This window comes from Lepidochelys olivacea, assembly GCF_965140295.1.
Source record: "Lepidochelys olivacea isolate rLepOli2 genome assembly, chromosome: 11".
NCBI lineage: Eukaryota > Metazoa > Chordata > Testudines > Cheloniidae > Lepidochelys > Lepidochelys olivacea.
The window spans coordinates 40,817,509-40,834,312 of NC_140421.1; the positions used below are offsets into that span (position 1 = coordinate 40,817,509).

General features: G+C 42.1%; 1 protein-coding gene across 1 annotated transcript in view; it reads left to right on the forward strand.

The window, feature by feature from the left end:
- Positions 1-7,700: 7,700 nt before the first annotated feature.
- The window catches only part of LOC311528296 (uncharacterized protein), a 69,369-nt gene continuing 60,265 nt past the window's right edge, over positions 7,701-16,804 (forward strand). The window contains exons 1-2 of the mRNA XM_084643147.1: positions 7,701-7,760; positions 8,293-8,338. Of these exons, the coding sequence (XP_084499273.1) occupies positions 8,314-8,338 (25 nt within the window). The 5' untranslated portion in view covers positions 7,701-7,760; positions 8,293-8,313. The remainder of the gene's footprint in view (positions 7,761-8,292; positions 8,339-16,804) is intronic.

Consider the following 16,804-nt stretch of genomic DNA (forward strand, 5'->3'; position numbering starts at 1 on the left):
TCAAAATGGTACTCTTTATAATTTGATCACAAACCACAGTTTTAAGCCCTCAAAATACTCATTAAAGGTGAGGTACAAAGGGAAAAAATTACACCTTTTATTACTCCTTTCTGAATGGGCTGAGAAAGATTTTTTTAATCATAGTCTCTCTGTGTCTTTATATGGCAGGCTTCAGTTGTCTAAAAATATGAAATATTTTTATAAGGTATTAGAGGTTGTTAATAGTTTGTATTGTTCCTTATGTGTGCATGGTTCACACCCTTACTCTTCTGAATAGTTCTTACTTATACACGTAGCCCAACTTCAGTCAATGGAACTTTGCACATGTATGAGAGTTTGCAAGAATGAGCGCATGGTGGTTGCCCAAGGGGCTTACAGTCCTAGGGCTCATTCTGCAATTCCTTATATATGTGAGTGATTTTACTTACACAAATAATCTAACTGAAATCAATGAATGAGACCATTAACATCAGTAAAGTGATTCATCTACATTGGCAGGACTGGCTCCTTAGGAAACCATCCAGCGATTCTTACTCAGCTGAATTGTCCTTACTCACATAAGTAATTCTATTGACTTTAGTGGACTATTCCTGTAAATAAGGGCTTGCATGACCAAGCCCTAAGTAAAGGCTAACTTTGATTGCAGGGGAGATTACATCAGGCAAGGGGAAGAAAGGAGGGCAGAATACACAAAACAAGGGGGCTTATATTACTATAGATTTTCAATCAGAACTCTACACTGAAATTAATGTGGTTTTGTACTGTCAGTTTTTAAACAGAATTCCTACTGAAATCAGTAAAAAACTGGTGTCATGACATAGCCTATGCTTATGCAGTTGCTTTTTTTTTATGAAATTAATCATAGTCTATTTTCTTCCTCTAATTGCTTTATATGGTTAGTTGAGAAGTTTAGCACAACATAGTGGAATACTGTTGGAGTGACTGTGGAAAATGGGGATTATGAGGAGAGATTTAAAGGGAGACAGCCAGTATCAGTGCTTTGTATACATTGTTTAACTCTTCAGCAATGACAGAAGTGTTGAATGGATTTGGAATTATAGGTCAGTTGTTTGTGACCTAGTAGTTTGGTCAGAAGGTGCACTGTAAATGACACAAAATATTTAGAGGCTTTAATCAGGCAGTCACAAATGGGAGAGAAACACATTGCTTTTGATCACTGAAAGGCGCACTGTCAAAGGTTTTAGCTGTGAGATTCATATGTACTGTGAATCATTCAGTTGCAAAGGCTGCAAGAGAATTGAACTGCTTTTTGTTAATTTGTTTGTTTTAGAAGCATCCACATACCCATTTAGAGCTGGTTAGTAAGAATGCCGGTGACATGTTTTGTTTATTAAATGAACAGTACACATTCCCAAGAAACATCCAGCTCCTACTAAAAATCAGCATATCCGGGGCTGATCATTCAATCCTTTCAGTGTGCATCAATTTTTGTACAGTCTGGCTGCAGATGACTCACATAAATTATTAAAAACATTTTTTTCTTGCACAATATATGTTATATTTCCTTTCTTTCCTTTGTGAATTTAATGTTATCAAAAGGCCCCTAAAAGATAGCATTGGAGGTTGGATTCCTCTGTGTACAGAATAGGTTTAACACAGGCACGAGCAATGCAAGCTGTCCTACAGAGATCTGGCTTAACCCTGACCTGGAGGGGACTAGATCTAGCACTGAGAAAGCAGTTTACTTTTAATACCCAATCAGTCTTTGGCCTTTCTAGTGAGGATGCCTATTGTGGTGCATTATTTTGCTCATTAGAGGTCCAACTCTGACCTAACTCCCATTCAGTGGATCAGGCTTAACAAATGGATCAACTCATTATCCATAAGACTAATAAAGAGCCATTGGATAGCAGTAACCTTTGATTACTAACATCCTGGAGCAGAGTTGATTCAAAGGTGAAAGACTCAATAGCCAGTTACCTATCCCCTGAGCCACTGTTTTCCTCCCATGTTTTAGTACAGTATTAAGAAGAGTAAGAATAAATATCTCATGCTGTTCCTCATGTGAAATCCTAATTCTCTGCTTGACACATCACAGCTGGTTTATGTTGAAGTAACTGTGGTATCACAAAGGATTATGCTTTTAGGTGAAGAATAAGTAGGTGATGAACTCCTGAGAAACAGAAATCGTGGTTTAATCAGATGCCATGAGTAGTAAAGAAAGAAGGATGGGCAATATAGAATATAGATGATGTATAAGTGGAATTATTATGAAATAGAATTTTTTTCAAAGTTTTCCATGGGGTGTCAGTGATCTGCAACAATTTGGAATGTGGTGGCAATGGAATACATGTGCTCACACACAGTTATAAAGTCTCTTATAGAAACAGCAATAATTTCTATAATAGTGCCCCATCAGCTGATCGAGTCTTCTTCTTTCTAGGATTGTAGCAAACAGTTTCCAGTAGATGAGTAATGGCATTTCATACAATCCTAGGCCTCTGCCTACATAACAGAAGGGTAACTAGTTAGTAATGTGCCAAATTAAGTCTTGAGGATGGTTAATACTTGCATTATAACCAGGAGATCAGGCACTTAATTTTGAAATAATGATAACAGTTACACTTCCTTCTGTGAGGGTTTAAGAATATCAGCTTTAGAAAATAACATAACCCTGGGACAGTTTTTTTAATATCCATCCAGAATCTTCCTGCCTGCTGTGTTTAGTTTCAGAATCCAGTGCTATCATTTTCCTCTCTAAAAACTGTTTATTCTCTCATCCATCTGTGTACCAGATTACTCTATTCTAAAAAATCACAAAACTCTTCTGGGGGAATTGCCCCCTTGCCTGGCTCTGCCAGAATTTCCAGTCTTTGGTCCTTATTGTAAACAGCTTATTCAAGCTTTGTCTGAGACATGTGCTCTGCAAAATCCTTCTGGAGTTGTTTATTAAGCCACCTTGACTTCAGATGATCTCCTTCACTGAAGATACTATGGCAGCTCAACACCTATAAACAATGAAAACCTCTGCTGGAGGACAATTTATGAATTTTAATAGTGGATTAGCCCAGTGTTATTTAAAACAGGTGTTTCTTTATTTTGTTTCCAGGCACTGTGTTGGGGAAATTCATATTGTGCAATGGTTCTCAAAGCTGCACTACCTACTGCATGGGATGGTAGTAAAACATCAGTTCCCTCTGGGATGTAATCACTGGTATAACCAGAAAGAGAAACTGTTCTGCCCGCAGAGCAAGAGACAAGAAAATGCTAGAACAGTGGTTTTCAGCCTGTGGTCTATGGATCATATGCAGATCAGTCAGTCAGTCTAGGAGCTCCCTGCAGTTTCTTCTCCCATAGTGATGGAGTCAGGCTTAAGACGGTGATGCTTCCTGGCAGTCTGAATCTTTGTTAGGCTTCCCAGAGGCTTTTTGATCAACTAAATCATGGTCAGTAGAGAAAGAGGGCTCCCATGGTCATAACTTTCTACTGTTCGTGTCTTCCTAATAACAGAAAGCGACACTGATTTAGAATGTTCGACAGGAATATACCAGGAGAAACTAGACTCCAGAAGTTTTTCTCTCTCACCTTAGGAGAACTGAGAGGGGACAGCTGCATTCTAGGGGAGCCTGATTCACTACAGGCAGCCTCACTTTCTTCCTAATGAGGGGTCCTATAAAGAGAAAGCAAAGGAAGGCTGTTGTAAGGGGAACTACTCTCTGTTGCCCTAGGGGCTGGCCAACTCTGCTTGGCCAGTTCCTGGCAATCAAGCCCACATCCTGTATATTATTACATTTATTCTTTGATTTAGTTGAGTAGCCAGACCAGAGGCACTGTCAGACTGAAGGGGTAGCAAATGCACAAGAAAACAGGAGCAATCAGATTAGAGTAATTGGAGCTGGAGGCTAGGAGTGGAGATTTTGAACTAATTAAGTATAGAATCCTACACTCCTGGAGAGGAAAAACAGCAGAGATATGAGGTGGGAGGCACATAATTAAGTGGTTGCACTGACTGCATTTAAGTTTATTTGCATCTTGTCTTCTTTCTCTATATTGTTTTGGTTTTATCTTTCCATGGAACTATACAGTGAAAATGCTGCAGGGAAGGTGTAGGGGTGGGCAGGGTGGTGGTCAGCCATCACCGTTCTCCTAGGTGAAGTCAGCCTGTGTAGGCTGAAAAAACCTTGGTCGCAGGGTAGGGTTTCCTCACCCTGGATTCCTTGCTGCAAACAGTCCTCACCCACCCCAAGGACCAGTTCAATGCCATGTGCTGTATTTATTACATGCTCTACAAGTGTTTGTTTCTCACAGCATAAGGCTTTTCTCCCCAAGCCTTTACCTACCACCAAGGCATATTTGGGACAGTGGGAGGGGAAGCTTTGCTCTTGGAATTCTTTGGGCCTTCTGTCTCCCTACAGTTTTTTCCTGCCTCTCCTTTAACTGTTTCCAGCTGAAGACCTGACTCAACCAGCTAATTAATTAATCATTTAGTACTTAAACTGTTACCTTGTCAATTTACCCCATGTGGGGACACTTCCCAAGAGTACAGAGTGATGAATCAGCCATACGCTACTCACACTCTGTCACAATCTGGTTATTAGCAAGAACCCCAAACTGGAAAATATTATTAGTGATTGCCCTGGCAGATGTATGTTTCCTTCTAAAGGTGATGAGTTGGTTTTTTTTTGTTGCTCTGCCTTGCAGAATCCTCCCCTGCTGTCCATGTCAGAACTGGATAGTCAGTGCAGTATGAAGCTAAAAGGATATTTCTGAGGAGCTGATGTGGTTGTGCTGTTTGCATGCAGCCTCAAATGGTGGAAGCTTCCTTCCCCAAAATTAGATCAAATATAGTTTAGCTTGTATGTGAGTCCCAAGACTATGTCAAAATGGGACTAGTTTTAATGTACTCATTTCCTCACTTCACTGCAAATGTCCTGTGTGATCAATAATATTACCTGCATGGTGGCATTAAAGACACTGATAGTATTCAATGATTTTAACATCTGTGTGGATGACACATCCTTAGAATTCACTCAGGCTTCTATGGCCACCATGAAAAACACAGACTATCCTGGGTGGTTTCTGATTTAACTCACACAGCTAGTCACGCTCTTGATCTAGTTCAGTGATACTCAGACTAAGGCTCACAAGCTGCTTTTTATTGTGTCTCGTGTGGCTCTTTGCAGTACATATTAAAATATTGTGTGATTTAATTATTAACCAGTATAAGTTATTAACCAGTCAGGATGCTTTTACTATGTTATTAGCCAATTGTAGTTGATAAAATAATAATTGGTCAATCATTTTGCTGTGAGAATAACATATGTATATATAAAAATTAAATATTTCCCCTATCATACTGAATATATAGCACTATAGTAACAATGCATTCACACTACTGTGGCTCTTATGGGTAATTTGGCTCCTGAACCACTGATCTGGTGTTTGGGCTCAGATTAGAGGCTAGACACAGACACTTGTATATTAGCTAATAACATACACCCACCATTATCTTCTGTGTTCTCAGGTTGGGGAACACCCTTCAGTCAGCACCAAGAATCCATTTTGCTGGAGCTCTCTCAAAGGCTAATGGATCCTGGAGGCCTGAAGGAAGGTATTCTTGCTATGACAGACCACTCTTTCAAGGGTTTAATAGGATGCAATCATAAACTTTTATCCTGAGCCATTGGAAGGGTGGCCCTTAAGCATTTTCTTTCCCAAATTGCCCTTACTATTACCAGAGAAAATCCTCTAGCCTCAATTTTGTATTTCTGATCTCTATTCTGAATAGCAAAGCACTTACCATAAATATAAATGAAAGGGTAACCACCTTTCTGTATACAGTGCTATAAAATCCCTCCTGGCCAGAGGCAAAACCCTTTCACTTGTAAAGGATTAAGAAGCTAAGGTAACCTAGCTGGCACCTGACCCAAAATGACCAATGAGAGGACAAGATACTTTCAAATCTGGAGGGGGTGGGGGAACAAAGAGTCTGTCTGTGTGATGCTTTTGCTGGGAACAGATCAGGAATGCAGCCTCACAACCCCTGTTAGTTAGTAAGTAATCTAGCTAGAAATGCCGTTAGATTTCCTTTTGTTTAATGGCTGGTAAAATAAGCTGTGCTGAATGGAATGTATATTCCTGCTTTTGTGTCTTTTTGTAACTTAAGGTTTTGCCTAGAGGGATTCTCTGTGTTTTGAATCTGATTACCCTGTAAGGTATTTACCATCCTGATTTTACAGAGGTGATTCTTTTACATTTTCTTTAATTAAAATTCTTTTTTTAAGAACCTGATTGATTTTTCATTGTTCTTAAGATCCAAGGGTTTGGGTCTGTGTTCATCTGTACCAGTTGGTGAGGATTCTTATCAAGCTTTCCCCAGGAAAAGGGGTGTAGGGCTTGGGGAGATATTTTGGGGGAAGATGTCTCCAAGTGGTCTCTTTCCCTGGTCTTTGTGTAAGACGCTTGGTGGTGGCAACATACGGTTCAAGGACAAGGCAAAGTTTGTACCTTGGGGAAGTTTTTAACCTAAGCTGGTAAGAATAAACTTAGGGGGTCTTTCATGCAGGTCCCCACATCTGTACCCTAGAGTTCAGAGTGGGGAAGGAACCTTGACAGCACTCCACTCTGAGATGATGCTACAGACTCAGAGCATGCTGAGTAAGAATTTAGGATTTACCCAAAAAAAAAAAAAAAAAAAGAGGTGCCCTGACAAAGAGCCAAGTGTATGTGGGTGTGGCTAGGCAGCATCACAGCTCTGAAGTAAAGGACATCAATGAGCAGGTTGAAGATTGGCAACTAGTGAACAGGTGCAAAATCATGCCCAGCAAAGACCTGACAGCCAATAGTATAGTACAGTGGTTCTCAAACTTTTGTACTGGTGCCCCCTTTCACATAGCAAGCCCCTGAGTGTGATCCCCCTGAATACATTAAAAACACTTCTTTATATATTTAACACCATTATAAATGCTGGAGGCAAAGCAAGGTTTGGGGTGGAGGCTGACAACTTACGACCCCCCCTCCTAATAACCTTGCAACCCCCTGAGGGCTCCTGCCCTGCAGTTTGAGAACCCCTGGTATAGTACTACTGAGCATGTGCAGTAAAGGGAAGGGTGAGAGAGAGAGGTCAGTCAGTTAGGCCTCTAGGGGGTCAGAACCTACTCATACCAGTCACAACTGGTTTTAAAGGTCAGAGCTGTCAATCAGAATTCTGAGGTAATGGTCAAGGCTCAACATGTGAGTGTGGTAACTGTAGCTAAGAATAGAAAGCTATATCATAGGTGCTGATTCTGGGGCTGGAGCACCCACTGGCAGCCCCGTCTATCAGCTCCTCCCCCACAGTCCCTCCCACCTGCCCCGGTGGGCCCCACCGGTCAGCACCTCCTCCTCCCTCCCAGCGCCTCCCATTTGCCACAAACAGCTGTTTCACTTGGTGTTGTGCAGGAGTCTGGGGGAGGGGATGGAACTGGGTGGGAAGAGGTGGGGCCTGGAAGAAGGGGTGGAGTGGGGGCCAGGCCAGGGGTTGGCTCCCCCCTCCCCCCGCTTTGAAAAGTTAGAGCCTGTGAGTTATATAAAGAAAGAGCTAGAACAGTGCATAAAAGGCCACCTGCTAGTAAAGTGCATCTGAGAAGGGGAGGGCTGTGCAGAAGGAGCTGGGAAGCTAGTAAGAGAAGCTAAAGACAAACTGATGCAGAGAGAGAGAGAAAAGAAAGCTGGAGTGGAGCAAAACTGATTGACTAGGAGCTGAACAACAGCAGTAGTGATTTGATTTTTTTAAAAGCAAGCAGCAATGGATTTATAGCGTAAGCTTAACATTCTTTTAATTATAGTTTTGATATTAGTTTAGGGTTGTTTTATAGTATTTAATATGTGCGTGCTTGAGATGCGTATGTGTGTTTTACTTACTTAGGTACACTTTAAAGCAATTTAAGATCTCCTGTCAGTAATTTTGTTGCAAACTGGCCACTTGCAACAAATTGCTTTGCTTAGTATCATTTGTACTATATGCTATTGTAGTTTAAGTGCCCTTTAACTTGCAATAATGGATTGGTGTCTCAGGGATTTTGTGCATTGTTTAGGATTTTTAGGATACACTGTATTAGGGATTATTACTTTAATGAAAAGATAATACTTTTGTTTTGGAAAGATAACTGCCTATGTCAATTACTTTATCAGTAGGTTATATATCTGTCCTTTAGAATGCTTCTTTAGCAACCCTGGGAATTCTTACCTCAGGAAGAACAGATTAAGGCAGATTAGTGTAGCAGTGCCCCAAAACTCATTTTATGGGGTAACATCACAAGGCACTTGAATTTATGATGCTTTGATTTACAGATGACCTGTGCTGGATGAAGCATGAGCGAAGCTGGTCAGAGTAAAGGTGACAGTCTCAGGCTGAAGCTGATCTCATTTATATCATAATGGCTTTGAAGTTCCTGCATCATCATTGGATGGATGGCAAAGAAGAGGTTCTTTGCTTCTATCTTAACAGCCACAAAATCTCAATCAGTGGATTTGTTGTTCACAGTGAACAGCTTGGTTAATCTAAACTGCCTTGATTTGGTAATTGATATTCATCTCTTCTGTTGTGATGAGATTTCAGATTGTTTTGTAGGTAAAACTGAGCAGATTGTCTCTGTTCCTTGACACAGACAGACATTTGAGAAGACCTAATATTGCCCTCTTCAATCTTCTTGGCTGAGTTTAGGCAGGTAATACTATCTGAGATGTTTTATCCTATGTTTTGTCCTTTGGACAAGTGTCCTTCCTGGCTGGTGAAGAAATGGGGTCCATTGCTAGTGGAGACCATGAACCCTCCTATGGGAGGACTGGATGTTGGCTTTTCTTCAAGAAATGGTTACTAGTTTTTGCTCAATACACCATTATTTGAGGAGATTAGACTGCTGCCATGCGCTCTTGACAAGATAGACTATTGCATTGCAGTCTACACGGCACTACACCTTAAATCCGCTCAGAAAGTACAGTAGAAATGCAGCTGCCAGCCTATTAAGCAGTGCCTCTTGGTAGGGGCATAGGACGCCAATGCTCCATGACCTACGCTGGCAGCCAGTTGGTTTCCTAGTGTATTTTAAATACAGCTTTTCAATTTCTTTTTTTTGGGGGGGAGGAAATTTAATGAATTTTTTTGGCTGTGTATTGGTATATAAAGAGGCCAACAGTTCTCAAAGTCAAAATTTAGACAAATTGCACACACAAAATCCAACATTTTTTCATTAAAGTTTTCCCACATTTTTCAATCAGTTCTCATTGTAAGGTGTTGATCTTGACCTGGAGAATTGTAACTGGCTTGTAAACTCTCTGTTTGAGAGACCACCTTCTCCTTGTGTCCTGCTGCCAAAACTGAAATCCGTTAAGGTGCTTGAGCTGGAGTCAGACCCCTGAGTATGAAAACAGGGGGAGCTGCTGTCATGGGATTCTCTCTGCTTTGAAACTTGCCCAACCTTGGTCTGAAATAGTCTTTTGGAGGGAGGGGAATGAAAAGGACTATTATTGTTTTCAGATGGGGAAGATTTGTTGGCCTTGAGTTGTACTGTGGCTAGTTATTTTGGGCTTATGGATGGGAAGTACTGGCTGGCTTTATTTTTAATTTGCTTGCATTTTTAATGTTCACAAGAGTGCCTAGAGCTGAGGATAGGGGCTTTCTAAAGATGTTATAAATCTAAACAATCAAAGAAAAATAATGTCCCTTTTGTCTTGGATGCATGCCTGTCACAGTTGAGCACTATGTCATAACAGCAGGCCAGCCTCTTTATGTGGGCCTTCTAGTATACATGGATTCTAGCTGAAAGAGAATTAAAGGAAAAGTTAACAGGAATGTGGGGTGTGTAAAGTGGTGTGGAGTGCTTTTAACAAAGGGTTATGTAGAAGGCTTTGTGGGAGACCAGCTGAGAGAACCCCATTGCATTTAGGGCTCATAACTTTATGAAATGAATTTAGATCTGAATAGAATCCTTAGACAACATGGCTTTGAATAAATAAAGTAAATAATAATAAAAACACTTAAGTGTTAATAATCTAACTGGCCACTGGATGTCACCACTGTTCCACACTAATGTATCAGGGCATTTATCCTGTAGTACAAAGCTTCACACTTAACTATCCGACACACGCCCACCCTGGCCCATGATTTAAGGATTGAAATTTACTCTTTTGTGCACTGTATTGAGCTGCATGTGATATGCCTTTACTAACTGAGAAGATAGCTAGCTATGCCTGGGTTGAGGATTAAGTTCAGTAGTGACTGCTGCTTATAGAGGGAGGAAGGAAGAAATTTAGTGAGCCAACCAAAGCTCTTCTGTGTTAGGAAGTTCAGTGAACCGTACAGAACAAAGTAGACAAGGTCTGAGGTTTTTACTAAGATTATTCATTTGTTGTGAATAGACAAAATATGATTGGAAGATCATACTGGAAAGAATCAATTTAAGTTTCCCTTGGATTTGACCAGGGCTGCTGTAGTTGGTTGGCTTGTGTTATGCTAGTTAAACTCCTGCTCCTCTTTATGCTGCTGAAAACTTTTTAATGGCTTTCCTCTGGCATTAGTGAGAGCAGAACTTGAACTTGTATACTGGCAAATATCTTCTAATACAGACTAGCTAGACAGACCTACAAAGCTTAAGGCAGAGCTGAGAAGAGAACCTAAGTTTCCTGATTCAGTCCTCTGCTTTAACTACCCAGTTCCTTTAGCAGTCAGATATGGAACTCAGGTTCTTTCTGCTGCAGATAATGAATAAGAATGGCTAATAAGAGAAGGTTTCTTATAGGATGTGCCATCTAAATAACAGACACGTCCCCAAAGTTATTTATAAATTATACATTATGGGCCAGACTATGGTTGTCCCTACATGGATATGCAAGGGGAAGAGTAAGGAGCACAACGTGTTTGCTCCGTACTAGGACTGGGAGAGTGGAGCCAGCTAGTGACACTGCACTCCCGTAAAGGGGCAGGGCCATAGTCCCCTCCTATTGAGGGTCTTAAAAGTGTAGCGGTGACCCTTGCAATATGTGCTCCTGATGCCTTGGAAGAACTCCGATGAGTCAGCCAACATAAACCTGAATATTTTTATTTTAAGCAAGTATATGTATAAATCCAGCTGAGCTTAAGGTTAGCTGAAAGTTCTCATCACCTCTGAATATCTGTCTCTAAACGCTTAGGATCTGCTGGGTTAGACTACCTCAGCCCCCAGATGAGTGGTGCCTTCGTAGTTCCAGTGGAATCCTAGAGGTCAGGTACTGTGTATATGACAGAGGAGCACAGCGACACTTATAGAGCTGTCCTGCCCAGAAAGTCTTATTGGATTGACTCATCTGCCTAGCAAAAAAAGGGGTGGGTGAATAGCAATATGGTGACCATTCAGCTTGTTGGGAGAACTGCAAGAGGAGATTATTCTGTTCCTAGTAGGTCCTGGCTTTCTCTCTTTCCTCTAGGTGTATACCACTGTTTAATTATGCTTCTATGTCCTTACTGCAATTGCGCTTTTCTCATCGATCTGGGATCATTCATTGATAACAGCACAACGTTTATGGCACCCTGCAGCCTTGTTAACTCGACAGTTATCTAGCAACGGTATGTGTCTATACATGATTTTCTAGCCTAGTTTAAATGGTACTGTAGACCAGATCTCTCTGAGTCTGAGTAACGGTGAGTAAATTGTGAGCAACTTCAAAATTCAAAAAAATAGCTGCTACAGTCCATGACTGGCTTTTCACTTGTTAGGAGTGTGTTTTGCTTTTTGTTTTTAAAATCTGAATGCAAACTGACACTCAAATAGCTGCCTGTGTGCACAGCACTGAAAGAACATGTAGGGAGACTGTGCTCTTTCCATGGAGGACTTAGTCTAACTCATATCTTTGTGACTGTACATGTTGGGTTATAACTGAAAGGTCTTGGTTAGAAACTCTATGCTGGGGGGAGAGAGGCATTCTAGCTGTGGCTTCTCTTCCAGCAAACAATGTCTTCTGTGCACATTCATGCTGGGGTATATTTCATGAATTTTGTGGCTGTAGTTTTCAAGGCTGGGTGTGGATTTTTATCAATAGATCCTATTTTAGCATCCCTCTTGGTATGCACAAGACTTCCATTGGGCCAAACTAATCTGGTTATAACTGCCTTTAAATTGAGTCCCCTTACACCAGTGATAGATTTGGCTCTTTTGGCTTCAGTAGTAGCTTTGCATGGAACAAAGAAACTCTGATGTGAGTTGGCATCTGGGCTCACAAAACCCACAGCTTTAGCTCTGACTCTTGTGATCATATACATGTCAAATCTCAGCTCAGATATAACATAAAAATAAGAGCTGTGAAAATATGCTGTGAGAATGATCTCTTTGGTGAAACTGATCACTAGGGAGACAAGCTTTTTACTGTGTTCTTGGATGTGAAGGGCCAGAATTCTAGCTCAGGCTCTTTAAATATTTGTGCAATGTATTAAATAATGGTGGAAGTGAATTATGGATCATAGGACAGTCAGAACTGTAATATTTTAAGATCCTTGCAGTCCTCTCTGGCCAGTTCCTCAACTAGTGTATTTCTAGTATACTTGTATTGATTTGGTGAAAACTTCATAATAGATTTGGTGCTGGAAAAAGTAAACAAATGAAGAGGAGGAGGCCTGACTCTGGCAGTCTGAACTTGTGTCCTCCTTGCAAAACTGTAAGCTGTTCCTCTTGGGTAACGTGTGCTATCTCTTGGTTGAGGACTAAAAATGCTTATGAGCAAATGGTGCAGCATGTGTGGGTTTTTTTTGTGTGTGTAATTTCATAAACCTTCCTGTCTCTCCTCACCCTGGGGGGAATTTGTGTGTGTGTGAGAGAGAATTGCAACAATCATGTGCAGTTCCTGCAGTCCCCGGTGGGGAATCCCAGCCATTATATGGTTCTAGAACAGGGGGTCTCAAGCATGCGGCCCGCAGAGTTATTTGCCGCAGCCCGCCATAGCTCTCCTCATCTCGCAAGTGTGCTGCTCCTCCGCCTATCTCCCAGCGCTTCCCACTGCCAAACAGCTGGGACTTTCCAGGTGGGAGAGGGGAAGAGTGGGGATGTGGCATGGTCAGGGGAGGAAGAGGTGGGGCTGGAATGGGGATTTGGGGAAGGGGTGGGACTTCATGGAAGGGGTGGAGTGGGGCCAGGGGCAGAGGGGTGGGCTTTTGTATCTTTGTATTAAAAGGTGTCAGTGATGTGGGCCTCAGGCCAATGTACTAGTCCTCATGTGGCCCTCGTGGTGATTTGAGTTTGAGGCCCCTGGACTAGAACCTGTCACAGATGGTGCTACGTCCCTTCACAAGCTCCCTCCCCACCTGCAGAAGAGGCAATGTGCCCTCTGGCTACAAGAGGGGAGGGGGCAGCTCAGTAGTGAGATGTAGCATGGTCTAGCTGTGAGACAGAGCAAGGGAGTTGTCCTGTCCTGACCCATCTTTAATATGTAGCTTTGGCCAAAGCATTCTACCTTCCCTAAACATAAAATAGAGCTACTGGTGAATATTCAGCAAGGGGTGATTAGCTGTGACTGCCAGTTAACACTTAACACAGTACACTCACAAATTCCAAGTTCTAGTATTAGTGAGCTGGGGGAGAACCCTACAGACAGAATGGTATACTGGAGGGAGAGGAAGGCTGTGGGAAAATCAAACCATATATTTTTGCCATATAGGAGACTTTCACTTCCTTACAATGAAAAGAGATGCTGCAGACTGACTAAATCTTACATTGCATTTATTTCAGAGTAGCAGCCGTGTTAGTCTGTATAAGCAAAAAGAAAAGGAGTACTAGTGGCACCTTAGAGACTCACAAATGTATTTGAGCATAAGCTTTCATGAGCTACAGCTCACTTCATCGGATGCATGCAGTGGAAAATACAGTGGGGAGATTTATATACATAGAGAACATGAAGCAATGGGTGTTACCGTACACACTGTAACCAGAGTGATCAGGTAAGGTGAGCTATTACCAGCAGAAGAGCGGGGGGGAAAAAACCTTTTGTAGTGATAATCAAGGTGGGCCATTTCTAGCAGTTGACAAGAATGTCTGAGGAACAGTGGCGGGGCGGGGGGGGGAGGAGGGGAATAAACATGGAGAAATAGTTTTACTTTGTGTAATGACCCATCCACTCCCAGTCTTTATTCAAGCCAAAGTTAATTGTATTCAGTTTGCAAATTATTCCAATTCAGCAGTCTCTCGTTGGAGTCTGTTTTTGAAGTTTTTTTGTTGAAAAATTGCAACTTTTAGGTCTGTAATCGAGTGACCAGAGAGATTGAAGTGTTCTCCAACTGGTTTTTGAATGTTATAACGCTTGATGTTATAATGTCTGATTTGTGTCCATTTATTCTTTTATGTACAGACTGTCCAGTTTGACCAATGTACATGGCACAGGGGCATTGCTGGCACATGATGGCATATATCACATTGGTAGATGTGCAGGTGAACGAGCCTCTGATAGTGTGGCTGATGTGATTAGGCCCTATGATGGTCCCCTGAATAGATATGTGGACATAGTTGGCAACGGGCTTTGTTGCAAGGATAGGTTCCTGAGTTAGTGGTTCAGTTGTGTGGTGTGTGGTTGCTGGAGAGTATTTGCTTCAGGTTGTGGGGGCTGTCTGTAAGCAAGGACTGGCCTGTCTCCCAAGATCTGTGAGAGTGATGGGTCGTCCTTCAGGATAGGTTGTAGGTCTTTTGATGCATTGGAGAGGTTTTAGTTGGGGGCTGAAGGTGATGGCTAGTGGCGTTCTGTTATTTTCTTTGTTGGGCCTGTCCTGTAGTAGGTAACTTATTGCATTATTGAATATCAGCTTTGTCATATGTCAGACCAGGCTGTGCCAGATTGGGCACTTTAAATGTTTCGGAACCTCTTGGGGTTCTGGTCTCCATGACTTGCTGTCAGGATTTTCAGTAGGGCTGGATATAACTTATTAGGATTGGATTCTTATCTATTAACTTGTAAAGATATCTGTCTGTAGGCTGAGAATGAAGCCATATCTACACTACAAACTTTGGTCAATGCAAGTTATGTTGGCATACAGCCGCCGAGTTTGTATATAGTCTGGGTGTGTGCATAGTTGGCTGATGGCGAGTTCACACAGCACTGACACAAAGTGCTTGTCACTGCAAAGTGCATGTATGAGTGTAGATATCCCAGTGTGACACATGCTGCTGTCCTGTGCTAAGCCTTTTGGAAAATGTTGGCAATGTGTTGTGGAATAGAAGTGACTTGTACAGGGATCTCTGGCAGCTAAGGGTCAAGTTCCCAATGTGCAACTTTCTCTGTCCCATAATGCCTTGCATATTCTATGATTTACTTATCTTTTTTTTAAAAAAAAAATATTAAAAATAAATCCTACAAACTTGTATGGCACTTCTCAGTCTGTGTCATTTCTGACAGATGCATGGAGCCAGCAGAGCTCTGAACTATTCTCATGAATACTGCAAACACAGGATTCTCCTGTATTTGCAGACCATTAGGAAGTACTGCAACAACTAAAGACATAATGATTTCTTGGACAGTTTACTGAGGGACATAGTGGAAAACCAATTCAGTATTGTTGGCATTCAGGGAGCAATTGCAGATTGTGGAGTGGCATTTCTGGGCCTGAGAAATGAGCACCAGCTGGTGGGATTGTTATGCAGGTTTGGGATGATCAGCAGTGGCTGCAGAGTTTATGGATGCAAAAGGTCACATTTCTGGATTTGCTTGCTGATTTCACCCTGTCCCTCCAGTGCTGAGACAGTAGAATGAGAGCTGCACTGACAGTGGAAAAGCAAGTTGTGATGGCATTCTGGAAGCTTGCAACTACAAATTACTACCAGTCAGGAGGAAATTATTTTGGAATTGGAAAATACATAGTGGGGGGTGACTGGCATGCAACTGTGTAGGGCTCCTGCTACTCTCGGAAATGTGCAGGACATGATGGATGTGATGCAGTGGGGTTCCCAAACTGTGTTGGGGTAATAGATGGCATGCCTATCCCTATTTTTGGCACCAGCCTACCTTGCCACAGAGTATATTAACAGACAAGGCCCTAGTTTTCCGTGGTTATACGAGTGTTGGTGGATCACCATGGACGGTTCACTGATACCAATGTACTCTGGTCCGGAAAAGTGCATGATGCTCATGTCTTTAAGGACACAGGCCTGTTCAGAAAACTGCAAGTAGGGATGTTCTTTCTTGAGTGGGGGATTGCCATTGTTGATGTTGAAACACCAAGAGTGATTCTGGGAAACCCAGCCTACCCCTGGCTACTGTGGCTCATGAAACTGCATGCTGGCCACAGCACCAAGGAAAGATTCAACTACTGTCTCAGCAGGACGGTGCTTGCATGATCTCGCTGAACATATCCTTCCTACTCCACCTCTTTTTCTCATCAGACTCAGGTGTTCTGTGGATGTGGAGGGGACATCCCTCAAGGCCACAATGGGAGAAGCTGCTAATAATATATATTAAAAAAAAACCAAACAAACAAAAACAGAAGTGTCACTGGGTTAACGGCCATAATGAAAAGGGAAAGAAAAGATTAAAAGTATTTATAGGCATGAGCCCTGGTCTACACTAAGAGTTGGTCGAATTTAGCAGCGTTAAATCGATTTAACCCTGCACCTGTCCACACGACGAAGCTCTTTTTTTTTGACTTAAAGAACTCTTAAAATCCATTTCCTTACTCCACCCCCGACAAGGGGATTAGTGCCGAAATCGGCCTTGCCAGGTCAAATATGGGGTACTGTGGACGCAATTAGATGGTATTGGCCTCCAGGAGCTATCCCAGAGTGCTCCATTGTGACCGCTTTGGACAGCACTCTCAACTCAGAGGCACTGGCCAGGTAGACAGGAAAAGGCCCGCGAA